Raw genomic sequence first — 23550 nt, forward strand, 5'->3', positions numbered from 1 at the left:
ACTGTTTACTATCTAACATATGCTCTATGAGACTCCTTAACTCATTCTAAACAGATCTGCATATTTTCAGTACATGTCAATATCACATTCATGGACATAGTCTAATAATCCAATTGACCAGGCGTGGTGGCTCACGCCTGTAATCCCAACACTTTGCGGGGGCCGAGGTGGGCAGATCACGAGATCAGAAGATCAAGGTCATCCTGGCTAACACGGTGAAACCCCATCTCTACTAAAAATACAAAAAATTAGACAGGCGTGGTGGCACGCACCTGCAATCCCAGCTCCTTGGGAAGCTGAGGCAGGAGAATCGCTTGAACCTGGGAGGCAGAGGTTGCAAATCAGCCGAGATGGCACCAACGCACTCCAGCCTAGGGGACAGAGCGAGACTACCTCTAAAATAAAATAAAATAAAATAAAATAATTTCTGGCCTTTAGTTTGTAAAGGAAATATGCATAACACAAATTTTGAAGACATAGACACATTTGCCTGATTTAAGCCTATTACATACTTCAAGACAAGACAGATGGTTAAGAACAAAACATATCCTTTAGCATATACATGTACATAAGATATCTAAAACAAAAACATAAAAGACATAATTATTTTATGTTTTGTTTTTTTTTTGAGATGGAGTCTTGCTGTGTCACCCAGGCTGGAGTGCAGTGGCACGATCTCGGCTCACTGCCAGCTCCACCTCCCAAGTTCACGCCATTTTCCTGCCTCAGCCTCCCGAGTAGCTGGGACTACAGGTGCCCGCCACGACATCTGGCTAATTTTTTTTTTTTTTTTTTGTATTTTTAGTAGAGACGGGGTTTCACCATGTTAGCCACGATGGTCTCGATCTCAGCCACGATGGTCTCGATCTCCTGACCTCGTGATCCACCCGTCTCGGCCTCCCAAAGTGCTGGGATTACAGGCGTGAGCCACTGCACCCGGCCAAAAGACATAAGTCTATTTAATATTTAATTCTGAATTGTTGACAAACATTGGTATAAAACAACACACAAAGGAAAGGAACTACTACATAGCTTGACTTTCATCTTTCAATAACCACCATTTGAGGCACATACTTTAATTAAAACCCAGTGCTATACAAATTATAACTTATAAATAAGTAGAGCTGTGCATTTGAATTTTAAAATCCTATATTTTGTGGGATTTATTCTCCAGTGAGCAAATAAATAACCAGACATAAGTTCCCTGGGTTCTTAATTCTACTAAGTTGCCAACTTCAGAAATATGTTTTAGTAAAAACAAGCCTAATTTTAAAAATTGCAAATGAGTTATTTCTTTAAATTGCATTACTTAAAATTCTATATAAAAGAATACTACATTTTTACGTTTTAAAACTTAGATTAAATAAGTTTTACTTCCAGAGGGAGAACAAATGAAGCAAAGAGAAAACACTCTACAATTATGTCACCAGAAAAGCACAATTCCATTTACAAAGCCTGGATTCATGCCCAATTTTTCCGAAATACATCTACCAGATTACATCTGTATAAGACTTTTTCCATAACAAACAAGGATAGCAAGGCAAAAAAGGAATACAAATAGATTTCCACTTGAAAAATCAAAGTTCAAGATATATCTAGACTAGTTCCATCCCCAGCCCATTTTCCATTCTGCTTTACTGATGCAGAGGCAACAAATCTTGTTTGAATACAAAATTCTTAATAGAAAAAGCTTTCATAGTTAGCTGTTAATCTACTAAGGCACTATCCTTTCAGGAAAGTGCCATTTTACAGCACCTATAGCAAAAAACCTACACAATTTAATCTTTTTAATGAACTGGATTAGCTTTTCAATGTATTATGTTCTCTACACTTTCTATTTAAAAGCTGTTACTAAAGGAGCTTATAAAATGTGAAGGCTCAGGACACAAACAAGCAATGAGGCTATGTGAAGAACTGGAAGCCTAGAGGTTAACCAGCTTCAAATCATCTGTGAATGATAATTTTCAAAAACACTACACCAAACCCTTCATCACACACATAAGAGCCAAACCACAGTCAGTCAAAATGCAACACATCGCTGTCTGCAGTTAGTTTTGCCTGTAATTAAAACACTACCATTTTATGGTTGCTAAAGGTATACGCATGAAAAGCAATCATCATCAATTTAAAAAATTGAGAGAGGAAATCAAATTTTATTATAAAACTCTCCTTTTCTGGTTACTTAGCAAAGCATTTCTCAAATATTTATTAAGAAATATTGAACCCCACTATTTTCATCCCCCAAAATGTATAAAAGATATTCCTTATTAATTAAGAAAATCTCACTTAGCATTTAAAAAAGTTTAGCAGCAAAATTGTGGGAGGAGTCTCTCCTAGTAATGTATCCTACAAGAGTATGAATGACCTGAGACAAAATAAGGGCAACAGCCAACTGTGCCACTAAGCACATGATTTCATTCACCCTTTCTGACTGTCAGGTTTCTCATTTGTCAAATGGGAATAATAACAACTGGATCACAGGATTGTTGAGAAACCTAAAAGAGATGAGTCATGTACCAATATCTATCATAGTAGCAGGCTAGACTTTTTTTTAATTGTGAGAAGCACATCCCTTCTCCCACCACAACCTTCCCCGCAAAAGAAATCCACATATACATTTGAAATCAGGCCGGATTTTTTAAATGATACTAACACTTAATTTAATGTTACTCATTCATCTCCCTCCAGCAATTGAAGACTATAATTCAAGTAAAGATATATCTAACAACTAAAGATACCTTTAAAAATGAGAAAACTGGGTAACATGTAGCTTAACAACATACTACTTTTCTTTTTTTTCTCTGCCCTTTTAGGCACTCTCCTAGGGAAAGAACAGTTAACCTTTGTTGCCTAAAACCATCTTCTCCTTGATCTAACAGCTATCTGCTTATTCAGCAAATAAAAATTCTGTGAGGGTCTTCCTAAGTTGTTAAAGATCCTAAATTAGTAAGGCACTAACGGGGATACATTGAAACAATTCCTGCAAACAGAGCTGATGTATAAATTTGACAGACTCCCTTTGTAACCTAGTGCTAAGGTAGTCATGTAATTCAGGACACTTATGTCTAATGTTAAACCTGAAGGGACAACTATTCCAGACAAATTTGCATTTATAATCACCCTACCCATCGTATTATCTCCAAACTGTACATGTGCAAAATGATCTTTTGCTTCAGAAGGAAAAGGCTTTGTTACTTTTTCTTTTGTAAAAAAAAATAACAACTAAACACACCTAGTGGCTAGATATTGTTTTCCAAAAAAAGGAACCAGGGCTCCTGTGAAAACTGGATGATGATTCTAGAACTGAGGGAGGAAATATATATTATGAGTCCGGAGCATCTTGTCGTGCCAGAAAGTAAGCAAGTGCTCAAAAAACACAATGACGAGAGCATGGCAAAGGAACAAAAGATCTGACTGAAAGAACTCTCAATTTGAAGCTGGAATCAATAAAGTTGTTCTGGATTGTAATAAAAAGTACAAAATAAATATCCATGAGTCCATAATAAGATAAATAAAAGATTAAACAAATCAATAAATGGGAGAAACAAATCTCCCATGCAGAATTCAAAACATCTTGTTAGATGTTCCACCCTCAAGGAGGTAGAGTATAACCCCCTACTCCTTAAGTGTGGGCTGTGCATAGCAACTTCTTTCCAAAAAGTACAGTATGTGGGTGGGGGAGGGGCTCAGGGAATAATTACAGTGAAAAAACCTAACACCGCCTCAACCAAGTGATCAAGGTTATCATCAGCAGTGATAAGTCATGTTGATAGTATGTACCCTTAATAAAATGTGATGAAATGGTACTCACTTTACCTCTGTGACCTTCCTCCCCAAAACACATAACCCCAGTTGAATGAGTAAAATGTCACACGGTCTATAAAATACCATCGAGTCATCAAAAACAAGATACAGTCTGACACAGTCATCAAAAACAAAAAAGTCTGAGAAACTGTCCCAGCCAAGAGAAACCTAAGAAGACACAACTACTAAATGTAATGTGGCATCCTGCATGGGTAGGATCCTGGAACAAAAAGAACATTAGGTAAAAACTAAGGATATCTGAATAAAGTGTGGACTTTAATAATAACGTATCAATATTGGTTCATTATGTGGAACAAATGTAGCTTACTAATGTAAGATGTTATAATGGGTGGAACTAGATGTAAAGTAGATGGGAACTCTGTATTATCTTTGCAATTTTTCTAAGAATCTAAAACTGTTCTAAAATTAAAAGTTTAAGAAAAATTAGAAAACCTTAAAATATTTTATATACAGATTAACATTATGCACTATGGCCCTCATTCTGTCCAAATGTAAGCCAGTCATTCACTATTTATGATATCCATGGTGTCCTAAGGAAATGATGGAGGTCTACATGCAGAGAGAAGTTGACAGTGGAGAATCCTCCTTCATCTATCCATTTTCAGCATCCTGCAGTGTACTGCACTTCACATGTTTGAGTTAAGTAGTTTAAACTAATATTCACAAGTATACACAAATGATTTAAAATGTCTCAGACAGGAAACAGCAGGTAGGATATAGGCATAAGCAAGCAGCAAAAGTGACATTCCTTCATTCCTGAGTTCTTTATCAGTCACAATATGAGGTTAGTTGTTATTTCGTGATACTTTTAACTAAAGAAATCTGACCAGAAGTAAGCCAAGACATTTCAAAATTATTAAGAAGCCTATCAGCCCTTAGTGGATTTTTATTAATGTGATGAATAAGCAAACGTTAGATACATACATATATTTTAAAATAGTAACAACTTGAGAAGCAACAACAGATTTATAACCATTCTTGTTAACAATGAACCCTGCCCTTTGTGTGCTTCAAGATAATGGCTAATGATAGCATGAAGTTTTCATAATTAGCACAAGATATATGCAGATTACGAAGATAAGCCTTTCTAATTTTTAGTGATATTTAAAATCATGCTACTCCCAATCTAATATTTTATGAAATTTCACAAAAGGTAATGACAAATATGCAGAAGACTTTACAGATGTTGTCTTCTTGTTGAATTCTGTTTTGACAATGAAATGGATGAAAAAGATATAAGTATCCTCAACATATGCTCAACAGCAAATGACTTCCTTAAGGAAAACAATGTTTTAGCTAAAATTGTGTAAGTGTAACCAGTGAGAAAGCAGCCACATGTTTGGAATAAAAAGATTCTGACATGCTGTCCATCAAGTGAGGATACAAGAAGACATACCCTCATCAGATAACGGATTTGCCAGCACCTTGATCTTGGACTTCCCAGCTTCCAGAACCATGAGAAATAAATGTTTATTGTTTTGTGTTTTTTGGAGAAAAAAAAAACCATTATGAAGTAAAGTTAAAGGGTTAGCACTACACATATAATTCATTTTCTCAATCATTCATAGACAAGCAGTTATAGAAAAGTAGATAAATCCAGAAGTGTACAGAGTGCTACAGGATATCGCTAATGTGGTTAATTTCATAGAAACGAGACCTTTAATAAATAGAGGAATACTTACAAACTATAATGAGATGTGTAGGAACTATCACACAGTGTTTAAGTGACTTAGCTCCCGAACTGGACTGCATGGGCTGGAACACCGGCAATAGAATTTATTAGCTATGAGATCTTGGACACATTACTTAATCTCTACAAGTTATTATCATCTGTAGAATGGTGACAGAATTGGTGAGAGTTTTACAAGAGATAATTCATGTATAGCACTTAGAACAACGCTTGGCACACAGTACGTATTCGATAAATGTTAGCTATTATTGGTTATTATGAGAATAATCATAAAAATCTTTTATACCACAAAAAATTCATTAATCATCTTTTAGCAAAGAACTTAGAGGTGATCAACCTCAGAGATGAATTACACATTTTTCTTTTACAAATAAGTAAGCATTCCAAATTTGCTGGCCTATTCTGGGATATTTTGTAGACCGGGATCTATGAGAATACTCCATCAGTATCTCCTGCTGAATTAGTTATATTGATAGTGTTGGCCACAAATATTTAACAGAAAGTACTTCATCAGAACTTTAAAATAGTATACATACCCTCAAATCAGGAGAAAAGTTGTCGGCAGAAGTTGAAATGGAATCTGATGATACAACAGAGGCTGATTTTGTATGCACTGAATTCTCTGAATGAGAAGTGGAGGCACTATAAAATACAAAAGTACAGTATGTTGGAAAAATGGGGGCTTCAAAGACCAATTTCAGACATTGTATTTAATATAACTCCAATATTTATTAAAATTTCCATAGCCAACTAAGTTCTGCTTTGCCTATTCAATCTTATCTCTAAGTCTTAACAAATTACAAACTATTCCTGCTGGGTCAAGTATTCTTACAATCTAAGTTCCCTCTGGATAGACTCCCAATACTCATGAAGACAATCCAGGCTAATTCCTTCTTTTTATCCATTCACCCATCCATTCATTCATCCAAAGAACATTCATTGAATGGTCCAATGTACAAAACCACTACACCAGGCACTGTGATTTGAAAATAAATATGACATCATCCCCATGTTCATGAAGCTCACAAGCCTGTGACACAGACAAGTAAGTAAAGTGGTGCAGTGTGATGACTCTAAATAGAAACACATACACACACACATACACACACACACACAAACACCCCACATACATGCAAATATCTATGGGAGAAAAGAAAAGGAAGTAGCCAATTCTGGCCAGAAAGTTCAGGGAAGACGTCTCAAAGGAGATGATATTCAAACTGAGTCTGAAAAGATAGGAGATTATCAGACCAACAAACAAGGAAATTTCAAAAACAAACAAAACGCAATGCAAAGGTATAGAAGTATCAAAGTCTACAGAACATCTCAGACACTACAAATAGTTGAATAAGGGTGAATGGATAAAAGAGCAGATGAGGATGGAAATAGAAGCTCTTCTTTGTACCTTGTACCTTCCCACCACATCAAACAACCCTGCCTGAAGTATCTACTTCTTCCATTATAAGTAATCACTCTACAGTTACTTTTACTTTCTTAAATTCCCATAGAACTTTTTTTTTTTTTTTTTTTCCCTGAGACAGAGTTTCACTCTTGTCACCCAGGCTGGAGTGCAATGGTGCGATCTCGGGTCACTGCAACCTCCGCCTCCCAGGTTCAAGCAATTCTCCTGTCTCAGCCTCCTGAGTAGCTGGGATTACAGGCACCTGCCCCCATACCTGGCTAATTTTTGTATTTTTGTAGAGACGAGGTTTCACCATGTTGGCCAGACTGGTCTTGAACTCCTGACCTCAATTGATGCGCCCGCTTCGGCCTCCCAAAGTGCTGGGATTACAGGTGTGAGCCACCACACCTGGCCAAACTTTTGATATCTGATCACACTTTTACTGTTTATTTTGTCTCACCAACTAGTGCCCGAAGAACAAAAATTATGTCTTTTTTTTGGGGGGGTGGGGGGCGGGGGAGAAATGAGGTCTCACTATGTTATCCAGGCTGTTCTCCTCAAACTCCTGGCCTCAAACGATCCTCTCACTCAGCCTCCCAAAGTGTCGGGATTTCATGCATGGTACCATGCTCAAGCCTACTTCTTTTTTATTTTCCACAAAATCTACTTCAGGACCTGTGTACACTGTTAACATGTATTATGTTTGTTAAATTTAAAAATCTGTGACAATATGCCACAAATTGAATAACTGATATCATTTCTTCTTATCATTAAAACAAAGCTAAAATTATTTAAGGTAAGATCAATGGTAGAAAAACCTCGAATACTTTGAATTGAGTCTTAAAGTTCAGATTTTCAAAAACGTATTTTTCTAAAACATATTAAAAGTCTTCCTTATACCAGAATGCAAAATTTTTTTCACTAGATTTTGATGAAATACTTCACGTTTGAGTTGTGATAATATTAAGAACCATTTAGCTTTAAACTAAATCCCATTTATTCATTACAAACCTGTCTATAACAAGAATAACTAAATTACTTATACAATGTGAAAATCACCTCCCCAAAAAAGAAATTGTCACTCATTTAAATGAATGAAAAGTGGCATTCCAGTGCAAACACAACATAGTATTTCCAACAACCTATACTATTATACAAAAAAGCAGTCATAAGAAATTATATTACATAGTTTTATAATGTAAGGAAAGAAAAAGTGATAGGCCATGAATGTTTTCCTTTTTTTGTATCTAAATTCTAATTAAATGTCATTTACCTTAAAATAACAGGTAAAATAACCAAATTTTAAGCACAGTACTTTGACAGACATTGTTAGCTCCCTACTTCAAATAGATTCCCCTTTCTCGACTTTGATCAGGGTAGTTTGTGCCCTGTCAAAGGTAAGAGGCTTGCTATTCTCTTCCTTGTGGCTAGGAGAGCCACGTGAGTCAATTCCAGTCAGTGGGATTTAGTGGGAAATCTGCTAATGGTTATAGAAACTTTTATTTTCTCAATAAAGGGGAGCAGAAACAGCAGGGTAGTTTTTGTCCTTTCCCATTTCTCTTTCCTAAAATAAGAATATAAAGTTTGAAAATACAAGAGCCATCTTATAAACATTAGCAAGGTGCTGGCCTGCTGAGGACAAGGAGCCAAAGAATAGGATGAGCATAGGTTCTTGTAGCATCACTGAGCCAACAACTCTCTACCTCTGGAATTCTTGTTATGTAACATAAATGGGTGAGCACAGCTGTGTGTGCCTGTAGTCCAAGATGCTCGAGAGGCTGAAGCAGAAGGATCACTTGAGCCCAGGAGTTTGAGACCAGCCTGGGCAACATGCCAAGAACCCATCTCAAAAAATTAATTAAATAAAATTAAAAATTTTTAAATAAAACAAATGAAGTTAAATTTTTTAAATCACTGCAATAGAGTCTGTTCTAGACAGTCAAACACAATATAGCAATCAACATCTCATAAAGTCTATCTGGGGCAAGTTCAAATGTATAATGCTATTATATGCCTATGCCCTTCTGGGAGAAAAACTCTTAAAGGCAATTGAATATAACTTGAAATTATGGAGAGTGTATTATCTAGAAAAATAATATTGACAGACTATTGTAGCACGTAGCACCAAGAAACCAAACAGCTCTCTGGTTGGGTGTGGTGGCTCACGCCTATAATCCCAGCACTTTGGAAGGCCAAGGAGGGTGGATCACTTCAGCCCAGGAGTTCGAGACCAGCCTGGGCAACATGGTGAAACTCCCTACTAAAAATACAAAAATTAGCCAGGAGTGGTGGCACATGCCTGTAGTCCCAGCTACTTGGGAGGCTGAAGCATGAGAATCATTTGAACCTGGCAGGTAGAGGTTGCAGTGAGCTGAGATCGTACCACTGCACTCCAGCCTGGGCAACAGAGCAAGACTCTCACCAAAAAAAAAAAAAAAAAAAAAAAGAAAGAAAGAAACCAAATGGCTCTTTAGAGCCAAAGTATAAAGTAAATAAATCTAAGAGAGAGAAAATAACAAATCCAGGTACTGCAACTTATACTTTGCAGTCTCAGATTCAAAGAATCAGTCTTTCTAGCAAAAGTGTGGTAAATAGCCTTTAATTATTAACTTCTCTTCAGACACACATAAACATAGGTAGATATTATGATCCACAGTGTTACAGTTTAATAAGCACTAATGTGTATTTCTGTATACCCAGTCTACAAAGGGTTTTATTCTCCAGGCAAATATTGAACTGGAGGGGTACAGTGTGGGAATACATCATAGTACTGTTCTTGTGATTATGGCAGAAACACACACACACACACACACACACACACAGAGAGAGAGAGAGAGAGAGAAAGGGGGAGAGAGGGAGGAAGAGAGAGTGCACAGGATAGAGGGAGAGAGGGAGACAGAGAGAGCGTGAGAGAGCAAGTAAGCATGCAGGCGCAGCGAAACTGTTAAAACTTCTGGTATAAACGTAAAGTGCTGCCTTTAGCAGCTACTCAGACTGAAGGTGGCCGTGGGCACACTAGGATGCATAGTTCTCTTTTCTGTAGTTGTTTGTTTTCTTCTGTCATACTGGCTCTGCGCATGCTTGTAGTCACCATAGCTACTGGTATAACACACGCTAATTTCCACTGCTTTTTTTCCATTTCTCCCTTGCTCATCTTGAAGTCAAGCTCTCCATGTTTATTTTTTATGAACTGTTCCACAAACAAGCTCTGTATTTCCCAAAATTCATGCCTCTGCTTGAGGACTTTCCAAAATAGAATGTTCCTTTACCCTAATCTATTTAATAACATCCTACCTACCCTTTAAGACCTGGTTTAAAAAACTAACTTCTCCAAGAAGTCTTGGAGTCTTCCAAGAAGGTCTTTCAGTTAGAACTCAACTCTCAGTCTTCTACACTTTCATAGACTTTGTCTATAACTGCACTTAACACTTCCCACATTAGACTAGAGAACTTCAGTTACATGGCCGCCTCTTTTTAAAATTACAAACTCTAAATAATAAGAATCTTGTAATTAGCAAGGCATTTGAACTTGGAGTAGAAACTGCAGTCTCTAACATCATTAAGTAACCGATACCATTTTGGTCCTCAGATTTCCTACGCCTATATACTTCACCTCAGTCCATCCAAACATTCCTGTTTTCCTTGTCAACCTGGGCCTTTCTTCCAAATGCTAAAACTTCTAGTCAACACTCTGTCGCATATGTTCATTACCATATTACTTTGTGTTTCCTACACCCACTTTTCTCTGTCCAAGCCTTTCTTCAACTACTAATTCTCTTCCTAATCTTTACCTGAATGTTTTAGTCCACAGTGAATAAACTCCCCTACATCTTCAACAGGATTCTCCCCTTCACCTCTGCCTCAACTAACCTCTCCTCACAAGAATCCACTTCCCTGCACACTTTAATAAGAGACTCTTTTCTTTTCCCACATGTAACAACGCCCAAAGATGAAACAAGCATTTTCCCAGCTGAACTCTCAGGCTTCTACATTAGTATTAGTTTTGCATCATCACATATAAAAACCTTCTTCCTCTAAGGTTCATGGCTTTTCAATATACAACCTCCTTGTTACTATCATCCACCCACCCATCCTCCTCACTCACTAAGGGTTTTCTCATCTGGCTCACTTTCTTCTCTAGCATTTCTTTCTACTCCAAAGCTGCCATCATTATGGGAATTTTATTATCCATAAAGATAAACTATCAACAACCTAGCTCAAAATTCCTCAGTTCCTACATCCCTCATACACATTCCCACTTCAGCAATGCGCATCTTGTCATTACGCCTTGGACTTTTCATCATTTCTGGGAATCACCCTGCCACTATAATCTTAAACTTGAGGAAATTAATCTTTGACTAGATGCCAACCCTTTCTAAATATTTAACTTTCTTAACTTTCCCTTCATCTCATCTTCAACCTAGTAGAGATACCCAGACCCTCAACCCTTCCATTTTTTATTATCCTTCATGATTCATTGCTCTCCTTTGCCCACCTCACTTCTCTTCCTAACCATCAGTGTCCTTATATCTGTATCCATTAGCCACGACTGTCCTGCTAATCCCTAAATGTGGACCAACATAACCATCTTTCTTGGCTAATAGTGAAGGATATCTTCAAACTGGGGCCACTTAGGGCTTATGATTAGAAACATCAGCTAGGCCCAGCACAGTGCTCAATGATTCTCCCATTCCCCAAGTGACTTTTTTAAACCATAACCATCCTCTTCTCCCACACAGCTATCACATCCAATCTATCAAAGTCCTGTACAGTCTACTTCCCTATCATCCCTTGGGTATATCTTCTCTCTATCCTACTTTTTACCATCCTAACACCACTTCTCTGGACTACTGCAAATTACTTGTCTCTTTTCTCCTACTCATCCAATATATCATCCCAAACCAAAACCAAAGTGATCTTTCCAAAACCCAAATCTGATCATATCAATCCCTTGCTTAAATCTTCATTGATTCCTCACTGCCTACAGAATCAAGCCAAAACTCCTCAGCATAACACTCCGTTTTCCACGATCTGGCCCTTGTTCTACATATCCAGCTGTAGTTTTTACTCATCTGGAACCACTGGCAATGGCTTGCAGATTTCTTAAGTTCTGTAGCCATTTTATGCCTCTGTGCCTTTGATAACCCTATTGTATCTGCCTCTAATGTCCTTTATAATCTTCCATGCCCTCTGTCCCATCTATCTTGTAGACATACCTACCGCTTCTTTTACTGTACACTGTACATATTTCTATCATACCTGTAACATTATATTGCATTTACTCACCTAAAAGCTCCTCTCCCCACATAGTTATTATTTCCTATTTCAAGATTCTTTCTTTACTACAATCTTCTGTGAGCAAACAACCTTCTCAAAATAAAACATGTAAAACGTTGAAAGAAGAATACGTGGCATATGTAGCTATTATTATTTATGACAACTGAGTGTTACTGCACACATATTATCCCTCAAGTCAGATTAGTTACATAAATAAAATTATAATGGCAAAAGTTCGAAGGCAAGAACTATAATTAGTGGGCTAATGTTTACAAAATAAGAACTTACGTCTCTTGGATGGCATTATGTTTGAAGTATTAGAAAAATAAATATTATTCCCACTATGGAAGCATGTGTCTTGGCATTGCCAATGCGGTTTAAAAGTGAAACTATCATAGAAGATTAAAGTTATCAAAAGAGTTTCTTGAAATTTTGAAGAAAAAGAACTCCAATTGGAAATTGACTACTTAAAATTACTTTTCTTCTATATAAAGAAAACTCTTAAGTCCTAAAAAGGACTAAAAAGAAGAAGACAGTACCAATGGAAGAACATGATTACATCACCAATAATAACTTTTCTCTGAGAAAATATGAGTAAAAATCGAATGCTCCTTTTGCCTGTTACTGTTTTCTACATTACATTTCCCAAAACTGTTTACTCCCACTGACAGACACTCCAATTATACAAGATAATTACATGAAGAAACCATTTTCATGTTCTTTTCTTCCTGCAAAAAAATTTTATTACCACGCCCTTTCTATATACAAAACATTGGGTTATGAAACAGCCTCTGCACTTCAGATTTCTGACCAATAAGAGACATTATACCACACAAGCATATCAATGATACCATGAGAGGTACAAACAAGGGCCAGGACAAAAAAAAACCCCAAAGGAAATGGTAATAATTATGACTAGAGGAAGCCAAGAAATGTATCAAGTTGAACCATTTGAAATTGCTGTTTTTATAGGCCAGATGGCCAAATATCAACTATTTCAGATGGCTCCATGTGCTAATGAAGAAAACAGAAGACACTGAGGTTGGGCCTTTAATGAGTGAATGAATCAGATCAAGGCTTTGGAAATCACACACACACACACAAAGGGAAAAAAAGTAAAAATAAAGTGCTTGAGAAACTACAAGGCATATTTTGTAAATAAGTAGTTTATTCAACCTAAACAGATAAAAGGCTGTAATTTGCTAAAATCTAAATGCCAGGCTTAAAAGCCCGGCTAATAAAAGGCAAGGGGCATACAATGAGATATCACTTCACTCACACTATACTGTCTATAATAAAATTTTTTTAAAAACAGACAATAGCAGGTGTTGGCAAAGATGTGGAATAATCGGAACACTCAGGCGCTGCCTGTGGGAATGTAAAATGGTATAGCCACTTTGGAAAACAGTCTGGTAGTTCCTTAAAAGGTGAAACAGACAATTACCCTATGACCCAGCAATTCTACTCCTAAAAATAAACCCAAGAGAAATGAAAATATTTTTCCACACACACACAAAAACACATGATTATTTACCAGAGAAAAACAAAATATATTTAAAAACACATGAATATACATGAATATGTACATGAATGTTCATAGCAGCATTATTCACAATAGCCAAAAAGTGGAAACAACCCATGTCATTCCCCTTCTTAAAATCCTTCAATGGCTCCCTATTGCTCTCAAGATAAAGATCAATACCTTACCACAGCCTCAAGTTGCTACATAATCTAATCCTTGCTTCCTTCTCCAGTTCCTCTTGTGTATCTCCCTCTCCCCTTGCTCTCCCCAGTTCAACCACGCTAGCCTTCTTTGAGATTCTGAAATTAGCTAGCCCTCTGCAGGGAGCATGGTTCTGCCAAACTCTTCTCAACTGAAATATCACCTCCTCGGGAAAATCCAATCAGATGCCCCAGACAAAACCAGTGCTCCCATAGCCACTCTCGTAGCACTTTGTGCTTTTCATTCTTTTCACTTACAACCAGTCTCTTCTTACATATCTTTGCAAATGTTTGATTAATGTTTTTTTTGTTTTTGTTTCTGTTTTTTTTTTTTTTTTTTTTTTGAGGCAGGGTCTTCCTCTGTCACCCAGGCTGGAGTGCAATAGTACAATCATAGCTCAGTGCAGCCTCAAACTGTTGGACTCAAGTGATCCTCCCTCCTCAGGCTCCCAAGAAGCTAGAATTACAGATGCAAGACACCATGCCTGTCTTGATTAATGACTACGCTTCCTAAGACATCAAACTTCAAGGAGAAGGGATCCTGTTGGTTTTGCTCATTCTATTCCTAGGACCTAGCATAGCACTTGGTATAAAGTAGACACTCAAGAAATATTTGTTAAGGAGTGAAAGACTGAATGAGAATGATCAGAAGATTGAATTATTCTAATCAAATGCATCAGAGGCCATCACTAGAACATGCAAGATAAAACAAAAAAGAAATCTGTGAAAGGAGGGAGAGGGATAAAACATGGGTAGGGAAGGTGGAAGTCTAGTTTTCCTTCTGGAGTTGTTATTGTATGCATATTATTCTGTATACCATATATCATGTCCCATTCCCATCAAAAGACTTCCTGGGATACTGAGACAAACATTTCTTTTAAGAGGTTGTCTTAAAAGAATGACAATCTTTAAAAAAAAAAAAAAAAACTAGTGGGAACTGGTTTTTGACTATGTTATTTCCATGGGGATGGTTAAAGAAGTAGTTGGGAATTGAGAAACCAGGATTAGTCCTATCTAGCTAACAGCAGTATCCTTGGCCAAGTCACTTAATTCCCACTCCCCATTACACTGTCACTCTGTGAAAAGTACCAATTAGACTGTTGGTGGTTAACTTTTTTGGTGGTCATAGACCACTTTGAAAATCCCATGAGAGCTATTTCCTCAAGTGCTTACAATGTTAGGGACTTAAAGGTTAAGAATCTTGGCCCCAATGATCCCTTTTAGCTCTAAAGTGGTCCAGGGCTTCTGAAATGAGTATTCTGCCTTTTGTAACATCCACATAATATACAGATAAATACTAACAAATTAAATAAACTTTTTATACACAAACGATGCACACATGCATGTGTGCTAAAATAGCTTCATATCTGAAATTTTTTAGTATTTTAATTATGTAATCACAGTCTTAAATATAAAGACACAAAGACGAAATAGAATTAATCTGATATTGTGTTTCTTACAATAAAGTCTTTAAGAGAATATTTATGTATAATGGAGTCAAAGGGAAATTAAATCCTACAACTACATATATTTCAGGAGCTCTGGACTATCACTGTGCAAATTCAACACCCTTACTTACAAATAGAAATGACATCTATCAACAAATATTAGCCACAATTCCTTTAAATATTTTCGTTTATATCATGTGATTTTATCAGAAACTACACCTATTTAGCTATGTAGTGATTCTATTTCAAATGTCCTACATTTCAAAATATATCCACAATAATTTCAGGGAGAGAGACCCCCTAACAAATACATACACAGTTGGTTCAGTAACTCTTCTCTCTAAATAATTTAATCAGACTAAACTGAACCAGACTAACGTAAACTCAATTGACTCCAGGACATCACCCTTGCCAGTGTTCAACAAGGTTATGTTTCCAAGTCTTCTTATTCTGTGATTCACAAACTTACTCTAACTTTGTGACCTCGGCACGCTAGAGCTGGTTATTCGCTTCAGTGGCCTGCCTGACTCACTTGGAGTACTTTTCTGCCAACTTGAAAAAGTGAAAACACTTTGGAGTAATCTTGGTACTTGCATTTCTGACAGCAAACTCCTTTTTCTTTCAAATACTACATATGGTTTTTGTTCACAAGTCTCTTCCCAAATCTGCAGACCATATTCCATTCTTAGGTGTCTATCATCATTGCCTCCATTTCTCAATGCCCACTTACTGCTTAATCTCTTGGAATCTAGCTTCTGCCACTATCAAGTGATGCCCTGAAATTGTTCTTTCTATAATTACTAATGGCCTGGTTGGTTTTTTTTTTTTTTTTAAAAATGTTTTTTTCTTAGTTTTGATTCTATAAATGATCATCTCCCTTCAGCAGCATATTATTTTGGTTATCCCATTTCTCAGTTTAACCAATGCCTTTTTTAGTGCCTACAATATGTAAGATACTACTCATCTAGGAACCCCTAGAAATACAGAGATAAATATGACCCTTGCTGCTTTTGGTGAACTTTCACTAGTGTACTTAACACAAGCACAGCAACACAGTGAGATGCTGTCTCTACAAACACACACACACAGACACACACACAAACACAAACAGAACATGATAAATGGGTGTGAGAAAGAGAAACAAATCCCTGGGGGTTTGGAGAAACACAGCCCTTGGGTGTTGTTTATATTATGTGATTTTACCAGAAACTATACCTATTTAGCTAAGTAGTGATTCTGTTTCAAATGTCTCACATTTCAAAATATATCCACAATAATATTGGGGAGAGAGACCACCTAACAATGCTGTATATGAAAAGTTCATATAAAGTTTTAATTTAGAGGCTCAAGAAAGGCTTTTATGAAAGAGGTGGCATTTGATGTTGGCCAGAAGATAAAAGAGGTTCAATACTCTCAACAATTTCACTAAGCAAAGAACACCATGAAAAAGGACAAAGTAGGAAATTCAAGACATGTTAAAGCAACTGCAGAAGGCAGATCACTTTTATTGGCATACAGGGTACTTATAATGCACAGTTAGAGGTAAGCCTGAAAAGGTAGGTTTGGATTACAGAGTAGAAAGTGCTGAATAATAAGTTGATATTTCTGTAAGCAATGAGAGACCTCTGAAAGTTTCTGTACTTTAGGAAGACTTTTAACAATAAGTCAAAGAATGGATTACAAGAGAAGGAAAATCTGTTACAAGACTATTAGGAGATCTTCTCAAGTCAGAGGTACTGAGAGCCTAAACTAGCAATAGAAATAAAATAGGAGTGGACATATGGGACACTTTGGAAACAGAATAGAATTTAGCAGCTGACTTCACCTGAAAAACAAGGGAGAAGGAAGACTCAAAATATGATCCCCAGTCTTGCTGACTGAAAAATCAGTGTGCCAAATTAGACAGTAAAGAAGAAAACAGGTCGTTTGAGGAGCTGCTGATTTCCGTCTTGAAATTTTTTAAGAGTGCACATGCAAGGCCAAAGGATTTTAGATTTTACTTGATCATATATTTGTTCATTCATTCATTCATTAAGGCAATGTTGATTTACTGCTTATCAGTGTTATATGAGTGTTCTATGAAGATATATATGTAATACAACAATGTTATATGTGCTCCCAAATTATAGCCTCATGGGAGAGATAGACTCCTTTTTAACTGTCGATGAATCTGATTGTGATGAATGCTATAAGAATGGTTAAAAAAAACACTACAGGAGTGCAGAGGAGGAAAGGACTAAATATGACTGGGAAAAGCTGAGGCAAGCTTGAAAGATGTCATATGTGCTGGCCAGTGACTTGTTAGTAGGATTTGATGGTAAAGCAAAAGAGTAAAAACATTCCGAACAGAGAACAGCTTAAATAAATAGATCATTTGGGGAAACCTATGTAACTGGGCTTTGTGGAGGCAAGAAAGGTTCAAGCTATGTTCCGTGAATAAACCTCGATACCATGCTAAAAATCCAGATTATGTTCTGACGACAATGGGAAGCCATCAAACATTTCTGAGTAGAAGTGTCAAGTAGTTCTATGTGCAGAGACATTCTGCTCAGGTTATGGAGCATCCACTGGGAAAAAAATTCTAGAGGAACTTAGGTCAGTTAATAAGTTATCGTATTAGAGCAGTAAGATCACTTAATAGACAACGGAACGAGGCCACATAATGACAAAGATAGAAAACATAGAAGAGCGAGCAGGTTTGGCTAGGATGCGGTATGTGGAAATAATTCAAAAGATTTTTATATCATTGAACATTGAACTTGAGGCTCTTGCAAAACATCAAAGTGGATATATTCATTAAGCAAGCAGAAATACAGCTTTAACATTCTATGGAGAGGTTACAGCTAGATGACAGCCAAATCAAATCCATAAAATTGAATTATGTAGCCCAGAGACAAGATATAAAACAAGATTTAATACTTAGCAAATGGAACTATTCAAAATAAGTAGTTAACACTACCTAATACTACAGAGCAGTCAAGGGAAATAAGAGAAAAGTCCATTGGACTGATTAATAAAATGTTAAATTAATTACAATGTCAACACAGTCTCTATAATGTTTTAGAAATACTTGACATGAATGAAAAAGTTAAGGTATGGAGGCACGGACTGCCTCAACTTCTTGCCCTTCCTTCAATAAACTTATCTATATCCAAACGCACCCTTCCTTCCTATTGTAGATAACATTTCTCTTTTCAGGTTCAAAGCCAGTCCTTCCTCTCATGCGCATCATTCTGCCCCATCCAGTCTACTTGGGGAGAGGTGTGTGTGTGCGTGCACGCGTGCACATGCATAAACTTACATGCATAAACTTACACAATACCAGGCATTTAGTAGGAACTCAATACTGATTACCTGAATCTATGTGAGAATCATTAATAACACTCAAATTGAACTCCACCCTCAACTACTCTATTGACGCTGTTTTCTAGATGTCATTAATGACCTCAGGAACAAAACCAGGGGCCTTGTTTCTCTGAGTTCTCACCTTCCTTAATCTCTGTGCATTATTTGATGCTATCATCACTACCTCCCTCCTGGAATTCTTTGCTCTCTAAGCTTCCCTTGTCATTAAAATTTACTAGCTTTGCTTTGACTCTCTCCTTTTCTAAGTTATTTCTTCCGGTTGTCCCTAAATATAGATTCTCTTGAAAGCTCTGACCTTGCCTCTGTTCTCTCTTCTTAATTTCTCTCTGAAATATCATGAATTCCCACATCTTCAGTTACCATCCCTGTGCAAATGATTTTCAAACTTCTATCTTTAATCTTCTCAGTCCCACATTCACAAATACCCACTACTAGTCAAAGCATTCGACTATCTGGCCCCACACTCTCTCTCCAGCCTTATTTCTCACTCTGATCCTGCTTGGCTACTGCCAACACCTTTCAAGGACACTAAGCTATCCAGTACCTAGAATTATACCAAATATTTTTTAAAACTGTCCCTTTCACATGCAAGTATTGCATTAGTAGCCAACTATTCTCATAGCCAATCAGGAAGTTATAGAATATTAAAAATGTAAGGGATTTCTGAGATCATTCTAGTGAAACCCCATCCCTCCCCTTATTTATAGATAAAGTATAGCCCAGAGAAGTGAAGTAAATGGTTTGGAATATAGTATGAAATTAGTGGCACAGCCAGAGAGAGAGAGAGAGAGAAGCAGATACAGAATTGGATCTCCTTTTGACTAACTCATATTGCTTCTGATAAGGAGTACAGAACTAAAAGGAGAAATGCCCTCAAAGTGTTTATTATCTAACTGGGGAGCTATAACACAAACATATACCCCAATATCTATTTTTATTATATAAACTCAATGCATGAGGATGAAGTTCAGTTGAGACCAATAAGGGAATGCTCCTCGGAGCAGATAAAGCTTAACTGGATTTGGAAACAGGTTAAGAATGAACTACAGAGATAGTAACTATCTTTAAGCCTATTTCTCATAAATATTTTTAAAGTTTTTGGACAACAAAAAACAAGGAATGCATTCCACATGAGAAAGCTGGATTGATAATTTAATCCCCCACTTAGAATTCAGTATGAATCCATGTGATATTATAAGATCTGATAGTAAATGAAGATAAGGGTTCATGGCAATATGATATTATCTCATAGAATCTTACTGTTCCTTGACTCCTCATCCACGAAGATTGCTTCATTTTCTTTTACCCTACTACTTAGTAGCCATGTGACCATGGGCAGGGTGTTCTACCTCTCTGAATCTCAGCTTCTTTCTATGTAAAATGGTGAAGGTATATAATATAATTGGTTATTTATTCAGCTCCTTGTGCTCCAGACAGGCCAACCCATTTCTTTATCCCCCAGCCTCCATCAGCAAGAGTTTAAAAAGGGCATTGGAAATCCATGTGCTCTAAGGAAGTAAGACTGTCTGTCCTTCCATCTCTCTGTCAGCCTCTCCAATACCATTAGCAAAAGTGAAGTGGAGGCCCCAGATTGTGAGTGTCCCTTGCACAACCTTACCCTTTCCTCCCTTCAACATCATTTGCATTTTAACATGGACAGTCTTACAATTATCCACATTAAAAACTGTAAGGGCTAACATCATTATACCTTTTACCTCTATTTTCAACAGTTCTCACAAGTAGTCGGAACTACCAGATTCTAATCCCCCTTCTGATTCTACCTCCCATTCACTCCCTATTCCCGTGTTTCTGAATTTTAAGGTTAACCATCACCAAAATAACCTTTATCTCTAGCTCTTCTTAAAGGGTCTTTTTACCTTTTATGCTTACTAAAGCCTAGTTTTTACCTGAGGACACTGTTCCCCAACAGCCTTCTCTGATAGAACAATAGGCCCTTTTATTTTCTCTCCAATATTCCTCTCCCACCTCTAGGCCTGAAAACTGGGCCTTGTCCCTCACTGCCACTTTCAGATTCTTCTACTAACAACCCCAAGTATTCGACCTCATGCCATCAGACTACAGCATGTACCACCCTCTTTGTTGACATCACTTGCCTGTCTCTAAGTCACTCTCTCTCACTCCTTAAGACTTTAGCTTCAGGCTTACCACAATTCTTTCCAGTACTGCCAACTGCTGTAATTCTTACTGATTCTAATTTACATAAATAAGCATTTAAACACCTTGGCCATTCAGCTAATCGAATTCCTCTTCCGCAATGATCTTGTCTTCCATTCTACCTCAGCCATTCACCTCAATGATCATATCCTCCGGACTAGCATTACCAATTAACTGCAATCACTCCCTAATTTAAATTTCAAACACTCTACTGTCTGACCACCAGCTCTTTTTCTCTAGTACCCCCAACCAACACCTCGAATTGTTCAATTTCACCAAAACCTCCACTGTTCCTACTACACTCCAGAGTATCTATTCCATGTTCTCACTTCTCGCTTTTCCCAGCTTTTAAAACTCCATGCCTGCTATTACAATCATTCCCTTGCCCTTGCTTACTTCATAGCACTTACTTGTCAACATGGAAAGCTGCTTAAAGCCAATTTTCTGACTATTCCAGACCGTACCCACACAGTTGAATGAGTCTACAGGAAAAAAACACCACCTCAGAGCGTGGACTCATTTTGAATTCATGGCCGCTTACCTCAACTAGACCCTTAATACTGCCTAGATATTACACAACATTTCTCTAGTTCATACACTCTCTCATTCTGCTAGATTACTATTTCATATTTTCTTTGCTTTCTTCACCCTGTATCATCCTCTCCACCCTGAATTTCCTAGATGCTCTAACTTCCTGTTTCACTCAAAAATACAGAAGCAAACACAGATTTTCCACAAGCTCTCCAATTATAACCTGTGTGCACTGTGCACATATATTCTGCCTTGCTTTCTCTTACTATGGAGAAATCATCCATATTGCCATTAAAGACCCCTCACTAGGCCAGGTATGGTGGCTCAAGCCTGTAATCCTAGCACATTAAAAGGCCGAGGCAGGCGGATCACGAGGTCAGGAGACTGACACTATCCTGGCTAAGATGGTGAAACCTCGTCTCTACTAAAAATACAAAAAAATTAGCCAGGCGTGGTGGCACACGAGTGTAGTCCCAGCTACTCAGGAGGCTGAGGCAGGAGAATCACTTGAACCCGGGAGATGGAGGTTGCAGTGGGCCAAGATCACTGCACTTGATCTTGCCAAGACCACTGCACTCCAGCCTAGGCAACAGAGCAAGAGTCCATCTCAAAAAAACAAAAAACAAACAAACAAAAACCCTCATTAAACTCTATCTCCTCTTGTTTACACAAGAAAGTCTCTCCAGCAATTCTTTCCTCCAGTTACTGCATCATAAAATTTTCCCTCTCTACTCAATCTCGCTAATCAGCATAGAAACAAAGTATTATTTCTCTCATCTTAATCCCTCCAAATAGTGCTTCATTTCTCTGAACTTCTTTATAGCAAAATTCACTGAAAGAGATGTCTATATGTCAGAGGTGTTTGAACCGGAGCAACTCCATCTTGAATAGGGGCTGGGTAAAATAAGGCTGAAACCTGCTGGGCTGCATTCCCAGGAGGTTAAGGCATTCTAAGTCACAGGATGAGATAAGAGGTCGGCACAAGACAAGACCTTCTGATAAAACAGCATGCAGTAAAGAAGCCAGCCAAATCCCACCAAAACCAAGATAGTGAGGGAGGTGACCTTTGGTTGTCCTTACTGCTACACTCCCTCAAGTACCATGGCAATCATGAATAATCCACCCCTTGTTTACTATATAATCAAGAAATAACCATAAAAATGGGCAAGCGGCAGCCCTTGGGGCTGCTCTGCCTATGGAGTAGCTAGCTATTCTTTATTCCTTTACTTTCTTAATAAACTTGCTTTGACTTTACTCTATGGACTTGCCCCGAATTCCTTCTTGAGCAAGATCTAAGAACCCACTCTTGGGGTCTGTATCAGGACCCCTTTCCGGTAATATATATGCAGTGCTTCCAATTCCTCACTTCTCATTCTTTCCTAAATCCACTTCAGTCAGGTCTTTGCCTCCACCACACCAACAAAAATGCTTTTGTCAAGGTCATCAATAATCTCCACTTTGCTAAATCTGTTAATACTTCCTCCTCGTCTATCAGCAGCATTTAACATAGTTCTATGATCACACCTTCCTCCCTGAAACACTTTCGATACTTGACTTCCAGAACTCTATACTCTTACGGTTTTTCTCCTATTCCCTAGCCAATCCTCTCAGGTCTCCTGTAATGGTTCCATCTCACCTCCTTAACCTCATAACGCTGGAATGCCCCTAAACTCACTCCATCCTTGAACTTATCTTCTCTATGTACTCCTCCTCTCCTTAATGATCTCATCCAGCCTCCAGTTCTCTGATGTGAAAATACCGTCTAAAGTGTGATATTCTTACACACACATGCACGCATCTGCGCGCGCACACACACACACACACAACACAAACCACTGCTTAAAAACAAAAATGCAGGCTGGGGAAAGGGGACCAGCATCCTGTAATTGACAACAGTGCAAAAATGCAGAAAATAAAATTACTATTAAAATGCATAGGACATAAATTTAGAGCAAAAAACAAATATGTATGGGGCTAAGAAACAAAAGTAATTTTCTCAGGAAGACTTTCTAGATTATTCCCACTCTTCCTGGATATACGCCTCCCTCAGCACATTCATCTTTAATTCATACCTATTTAAAACTGGTTCTTTGCTAATGTTTTCAAGCAAATTT

The 23550-nt window shown here is 37.5% G+C and overlaps 1 protein-coding gene across 7 annotated transcripts in view; it reads right to left on the reverse strand.

The window, feature by feature from the left end:
* Positions 1-23550, reverse strand: part of MTMR2 (myotubularin related protein 2) — a 93080-nt gene that overhangs the window by 47974 nt on the left and 21556 nt on the right. For 3 of the 7 annotated variants that reach the window (XM_054441358.2, XM_054441356.2, XM_063671365.1), the window contains one exon: positions 6052-6157. In XM_054441358.2, coding sequence (XP_054297333.1) covers positions 6052-6157 — 106 coding nt within the window. Of the gene's footprint in view, positions 1-272; positions 376-5507; positions 5581-6051; positions 6158-23550 lie in introns of those variants that run through there. The other 4 variants (XM_063671366.1, XM_054441361.2, XM_063671367.1 and 1 more) reach the window with 3 other exon arrangements.

The sequence above is a fragment of the Pongo pygmaeus genome, chromosome 9 (genome assembly GCF_028885625.2).
Source record: "Pongo pygmaeus isolate AG05252 chromosome 9, NHGRI_mPonPyg2-v2.0_pri, whole genome shotgun sequence".
In the NCBI taxonomy this organism is placed as follows: Eukaryota; Metazoa; Chordata; class Mammalia; order Primates; family Hominidae; genus Pongo; species Pongo pygmaeus.